Below are 7,328 nucleotides of genomic sequence, written 5' to 3' on the forward strand. Positions count from 1 at the left end.
ATCATAAAAAGAATAGAAAAGCATTAATCTTACCATAATCAGACATCTCATCGAACTTGCGGCGACTCATTTTGTCTTTTTTCGTTAAACGTGAGAAAAATGAGAGACAGCTTCTTTCTGCAGGCCTCAGCAACAGCCTTTCCCGTGTTTGTTCTTCGACAAGCCTAAAGCAAAAATATCAACTCATCGGGAAAACGCAAGACGGATTATAATTATGTTTATTTTATTTAAAATGTCTAAATAATATATATATAGTTATGTTAAAACAATACTAAAGTTCGAAGTGATATTTACGATATGCTTCTATCGAGAGTACAGACCTAAAATTTTTGATTTGACGTTTTGAAATTTTGATATTATACATTTCAAAAACATATATTTGAGAGAATCACTTTGAGGACTTAAGAATGACATTTCTAACTTGTAGTTGTGCTATCACCAAATATTCACAAAGTCGTAGAACAACACGCACACACACACACACACACACACACACACACACACACACACACACACACACACACACACACACACACACACACACACACACACACACAACACACACACACATATGTATATGTATATATATACATATATGTATATATACATACACACACACACACACACACACACACACACACACACACACACATATATATATATATATATATATATATATATATATATAATATATATATATATATATATATATATATATGTAATATATATTATTATATATATATGTATATATATATATGTATATATATACATATATATATATACATATATATATATATACATATATATATATATATATATATATATATATATATATATATGTATATATACATATATGTATATATATACATATACATATGTGTGTGTGTGTGTGTGTGTGTGTGTGTGTGTGTGTGTGTGTGTGTGTGTGTGTGTGTGTGTGTGTGTGTGTGTGTGTGTGTGTGTGTGTGTGTGTGTGTGCGTGTTAGTTCTACGACTTTGTGAATATTTGGTGATAGCACAAACTACAAGTTAGAAATGTTCATTCTTAAGTCCTCAAAGTGATTCTCTCAAATATATGTTTTTGAAATGTATAATATTCAAAATTTCAAAACGTCAAATCAAAAATTTTAGGTCTGTAGCTCTCGATAGAAGCATATCGTAAATATCACTTCGAACTTTAGTATTGTTTTAACATAACTATATATATATTATTTTAGACATTTTAAATAAAATAAACATAATTATAATCCGTCTTGCGTTTTCCCGATGGAGTTGATATTTTTTGCTTTAGGCTTGTCGAAGAACAAACACGGGAAAGGCTGTTGCTGAGGCCTGCAGAAAGAAGCTGTCTCTCATTTTTCTCACGTTTAACGAAAAAAAGACAAAATGAGTCGCCGCAAGTTCGATGAGATGTCTGATTATGGTAAGATTAATGCTTCTAAGGTTTTTGAATGTCTAGAATAGTGGAAAATAGCGGAAACCGTAATGTTGTTAGTGTCGCAAAATGCTTTGGCCCTGCCATCAAAATTCACATTGCATGTTAAAAATAATTTCCATTTCAGCCTCGGAATGTTCGATAGAATCCAGTAAGTTAGATCAGAATTATTGAGTGTACATAATTTTCGCAGAAAAATTACATCCACAGTTGTTTGTATTTCATGGTTATAGCAGACCGGGAGCAGCTAGGAATTGGTGTCAAGAATATTTTTTCCCTGCTATCTTTTATGCCGGTCCTATACGTATCATCATTTTTGTTCTTTTTAGTAATATATATTTAAAATTCTACTCAGCCATCCGGCCTTGCAGTTATTATTTTATGTTTCCTTTATTCATGGTATAATAAACATGACCAGTTTTTGCTTTCCTTCACAAGTGATGCAAATGAAAATATTGGTAATTATTTATGAAGTGCCCTCTGAAAATAAGTCCATATTACTCCAGCTATTCCTGGGAATCGATAGCCTTCACTGTATGAACAATACGTCGTCCTAACCCGGGGCTATACCCACAGACCCCTACCCGACCACTGTATCTTCTGTCCCTCACCCAGTTGCCGTGGACTTATGCTGTGCATGGCATTAGTCATGAAATGTTTTGACGTTATTCTTTGCGTGTGCAGATTATTTCGTATAACAGTAAATTTTGTATCACCCCGTATTAATAACATCATCATTAGATTTTCTCTATTTTACTGCTATCACTATGTGTGTATACCATGATATGTGCTGCACAACTGTATTGAAGTCAACTTAACAAAGAAATATTGTAAGGTGAAATGTGTCTTATTTTGATAAATTTTCAGTGGAAAATAGTCAGGTTTCAATGTTAAACATTATGTGGGATTGTGAAAACACAATTTTCAACTAGGGCATTTTGTGTACAAATCAAAAGTAAAGATATGTAACATAGAAGAGAGAAAATCATCTGATCTTTCACTAAGACTTTCATCATTTTTAAATTGTAAGGATAAAAGCTATTCTGACTGATTAACTCATCACAGCAATCTGTCAGATAGCTCATGTATTACTATGATCTTCTGAAAATAATAATTTGGTAATTATCAATACCTGCTTTTCCTCGTTTATGTATTTAATGCATTATTTTTTATTATTATACTTTTTTATTATGTTTTAATGGTCATTTATACAATGCTGTACAATAACTCCTGTATATGTACTTTTTGACAGTCCTTGACAAGCACCAGAGAGGTGTTTTGTTTTCAGTATTTCATTGATTTATAGTCCGTTTTTAAAACAAAATAGTGGCTTTGCAGAAGAAATAGACATTAGAAACCATCACGGTTTGATAATTAAGCCCATTAAGTGGTCTCACTATACAGATGTATGTAGTTTTCAGCAAGCTAATTACAAATAGAAGCAAATCTCTTAATCTGTAATCCACACTGAGTTTCTCATTGATGTAGCAAAATTGTATCCCCCCTTCTATTTTGGTTTGTGTACCCCGGTGGTTCAGAGGGTGGAGGCACCTGGCTAGACATGTAGGTTGGGTGTGTGGTTCTGATGGATTGCACAAATACCATAGGGGCCAGAAGGTAGATCCCCCTGGGAAAGGAATATATGGTTAAAGTGTATTGTATAAATCTTACAGTGGTCGAAGGGCAAAGGGCTTTTAATGGTGTGAATGCCTGTAGATTTTACTGAAAGATTGGTTGGATGCCCATAGAGTTTTTCTAAAGTTGGCATGTTGGCCTGTAGACTTTCAGTGATGGCAGACACTGCCTTGCAGTTTTATTCTAGGAATTTTTTTGTGATGCCTTTACACATTTTTCTTCAATATTAATTTTGTTTCAGCCTGTTTTACCACACTATTTCCCTGATATACTTCATGCCCTCCACTGCTATCGAGACTTATCATATCAATCGGTTGTGTTTGCAACTGTGAAATGATCATCAAATTTCTTCTCATTACATGAGAATGAATCTGATGATATAGATATTATTTAGCAAGGTCCAATTGTCAAAAATTTACTTTTGTTTTTGTTGTTCAGTGTATTACAAGCAGAGTTTGCCTTGTACCATACAGCCATATGAAACTGAAATTAAATCTTCATATCTTCCAAGCAACCTCAGAGTCCATGAAAAGTTTAGTTTCAGAACATATAAATTTGAATCAGAAACTACAAATTATGAAGATATTTAAGACTATAGTTAACAATGCTACTCAGCCAACATCTCTTCATGTTTGAGCTTTGCCTGTCAAATAGCCTTTTACAGTCAAATATTAGTCAAATATTAGCCATCCAACATTTGGATGTTGAGTTTTTGTAGATTTGCTGGGCAGTTTAGCATAGAAAAAGATCAGTCCTTATTTTTGTACTGCAGTATTGTGCACATATGAAGTTGTCCCTGGAAACATATGAAAATAAGGAGAGGCTTTAGTTTTAAAATGAGAGAAATTATAAAGAGAAGGTTAGATGATGGTTTATTCCACATTTCTCTTCTTTACAATTACAAAATCAGTCTAAAAATAAAGTAAGGCTTTATTTGCTTCCTACATTTTGATCATGATCTCTAATCAAATGGCCACATAACCATTGGTGGAAAGCTGTGTGGTACCACTGCTAACCTTGTTTCCTCAAAAGAAGGATACAGGCAAAGTCACTTCTAATTACCATTTTAGAAAGTGAGCAAAAAATCACGACGTAGCTGTCTCTCAGTCACGACTTTGTTGATTAGCCTACATATACTACTTTCATTTTAATAGCTGTGCATATTTATTAATTAAAGTTCCATTTCCTCTACATCAACCCATGTTGCTCTAAAGTGATGAATGGGACATGTGAGGAGTAAATGTGAACTGATGAAAAGTAAACTTGAGAAGACGCAAATATGAGATTTTATTATTGATTATCAAACATGACACAACCCTGGCAGCTAGCCTTGCTACCCAAGTTTCAAAAGAAATAGCAAATCCAACAATAATTCTAACTTTCTGATCACATGTCTTTATTTATGTAATCAGTGAAGAGTAATTACAAATTGATCAAATTGTTAACTAGAGAAGAAGAAATATTATTACTCAATTTAAGCCAAATATCACCACATGATATTGATTATGAAACTGTGCTGCCAGTTGTGTGATTGAACCCCTGAATTTTTTACTGAAGGAAACCTCAAATTTTTAATACTTTTGTTTGTAAAATACCTAAACTTATTAAATGCCAAATGCTGTGCTTGAAAGACCAGATGAGCTGGGTGCAAAGAGGTGAAACCGTCAATGCAAAGGACAACCGTGCTTTACTTGCCTTCAGCAAAATTTTACCACTGTAATTGAGTCTGGCATTTTTTTATGATGCTTTTATGTATTTTTGTTCTTCATTATGTTTCAGCAAGTTTTACCCCACAGCTTCCCTGCTCTACTTGATGTCATCCCCACAATCAGGACTATCATGATCACTGTATATCAGCAGTGCATCTATATTTCTCAGAGAATATCGTAGGGAAATAGGCACATTAGTCTCAGATTGAATTACCAAAGAAATATGTTACATGAAATGTTACTTTTTCTATTTTTTTCTTCCTTATAAACATCCCCTTACCAAAACAGGTCAGCCATATATTATATTTCAATAAAATTTGTAAAGTATTATATGTATTTAGGTGTTCCTTTAGCTTTTTGTTGATTATATGGGAAGATGTCTTAAGATTTGTTTTTTCTACATATTTTTTCTATTGCCTCTTACAGCAGACTCCGGTCGTGACCGGAAAAGACGGAGGGCAGATGCTGTTGAAATCGAAGACCGACTAGAATCTCTAATCCTTCGTGTGGGAGAGAAGGTCAGTAGTTGTAGGTAACTTTGTGGGTATTGGTGTGGGGGTTGGAGGTGTGTGGTGATTGTAAATTCTTAGTGGTAGAATTAAGGAATAACAGTATGGAATATAGATCAACATTTCAGAATGATATTGTTGAGACTGACTTACACTAGAATGAAATTCAGAAAACCTCATTGATGAATGTCAGTCAGATTTCCACATAATTTTCTCTGTCTGATATTGGGAAGCTGTTTGCCAGCCTGATACCATAGAATCATCATATTAGAGAGTCAAGTAAAAAAAGAATGGATTCTTTATGTATGTGCACTGTATAATATAAAAAGGGTTATTCACAGTGAATAAACATTAAACATTAAATTAGGTGATAATTTTTTTCTCTTTAACGAAGCCCTGACAGTGCTAAAAAGTCAATAGTAAGTGTAGCTAGTGTTGTTATGATATGCAGCCAAGTACATTTGACAAATTTAAGTGACAGTTGTAAATTGGTGTGTTAGTTATAAAGTGTGTGTGTGATATAAAGTTGATTTCTTCGTTTGGATGTTGATCTATCAATTATTTTAAGTGGTAGATATATGAGAATTATAATAAAAATTCTCTTAGAAGACCTTGTCATCCTGTGTAAATGTTTCTCAACCTGTTTAACCTGTTTTACAGAGTACTTCATCCTTGGAAAGCAATCTTGAGGGTCTAGCAAGTGTTCTAGAGGCAGACATTAACAATTACAAGAGCAAGATTCTAAAGATCCTGAGTGACTGTGCTGTAAAGATGCCAGAAAAGACCACCATCTATACAACTCTTGTTGGACTCCTCAATGCAAAAAACTACAACTTTGGTGGAGAGGTAGATATCATCACTGATCATGGTTATTTACATTTAGCTTAAAATTTTTGGATATAGATATGCTACGGTATTTATTGTTGCTAATGTGCTTCTGAAACTAACCTGATGGTTGTCTGATGATATTATAGTAAATCAGGTATCTCTTTATGGCTGGAGACAAACAATTTTATAATATAACTCTCCATTGCAGTTTGTTGACATGATGGCACGGAAACTGAAGGAAGCACTTAAAGCTTGTATGTGGAAGACCGCACGCTATGTACTTAGGTTCTTTGCCGATCTGGTCAACTGTCATGTGATCTCCACCAACTCACTGCTGCAGCTCCTCCACACCTTTTTAGACACAGCAAGAGATGACAACTCACCCCAGGGTAATTATTCTGTGGTTCTTTCAGTGGTGTGGATATTGACTCCTGCATTTGATATGACTTACTTGTTTGATATACAATAACATGTTAGTGTTATTATATGGTTTGACATCATTGTACAAAGTGTAATTAGATATAACTTAACTGTCTGATGTATAGTAGAATGTTAGTATTAATCTGTTTGTTTTTAGGACAGCAATTACTTAAGTGGAAAATATCTTTGTCCACAGTTCGTAGTGACACATATGTATATGCTGTACTGAGCTGCCTTCCCTGGGTGGGGCGTGAGCTGTATGAAAAGAAGGAACAGGATCTTGAGCGCTTGCTGAAGCACATTGAGATTTACGTAAGGAAGCGAAGCCGCAAGCATGTCCCAGGACTGAGGGTATGGAGGTCTGACCGTCCACATCCACAAGAGGAGTATTTGGACTGTCTTTGGGCTCAGGTATGGGGTAATGGAGGATTTTTCTCTTCTGTTAAATTACTGGCTTTTATCCTTTTTTCTTGTATTCTATTTCATTTTCGTGTCCATTCTCCTTTAAGGGGAAAGTTGACTAGCCTAAATGTTTAGTTTTTAGAAATATTATTATTAGTAGTAGTAGTAGTAGTAGTATTGTTAATGTTATTGTTATTATTGTTATTATTATTATTGTTATTATTATTATAATTGTAATCATTATTGTGTTTTGTTTCTATATCATTATTAGTATTTTATTATTGGTACTTATTTTATTACTTTGATTATTTTGTCATGTTCTGTATAATTATATTATCAGTGGAGTTTGATATCAGTCGACATGAAAAATACTTTTTGATTTTTTTGTTT

General features: G+C 33.7%; 1 protein-coding gene across 1 annotated transcript in view; it reads left to right on the forward strand.

Annotated features, from left to right (window-relative positions):
- Positions 1–1,292: 1,292 nt before the first annotated feature.
- LOC119596974 (nuclear cap-binding protein subunit 1-like) overlaps positions 1,293–7,328 on the forward strand; it is a 25,245-nt gene continuing 19,209 nt past the window's right edge. The window contains 5 exon segments of the mRNA XM_037946380.1: positions 1,293–1,423; positions 5,206–5,297; positions 5,949–6,134; positions 6,325–6,505; positions 6,733–6,947. Coding sequence (XP_037802308.1) covers positions 1,387–1,423; positions 5,206–5,297; positions 5,949–6,134; positions 6,325–6,505; positions 6,733–6,947 — 711 coding nt within the window. The 5' untranslated portion in view covers positions 1,293–1,386.

The sequence above is a fragment of the Penaeus monodon genome, chromosome 38 (assembly GCF_015228065.2).
Source record: "Penaeus monodon isolate SGIC_2016 chromosome 38, NSTDA_Pmon_1, whole genome shotgun sequence".
In the NCBI taxonomy this organism is placed as follows: domain Eukaryota; kingdom Metazoa; phylum Arthropoda; class Malacostraca; order Decapoda; family Penaeidae; genus Penaeus; species Penaeus monodon.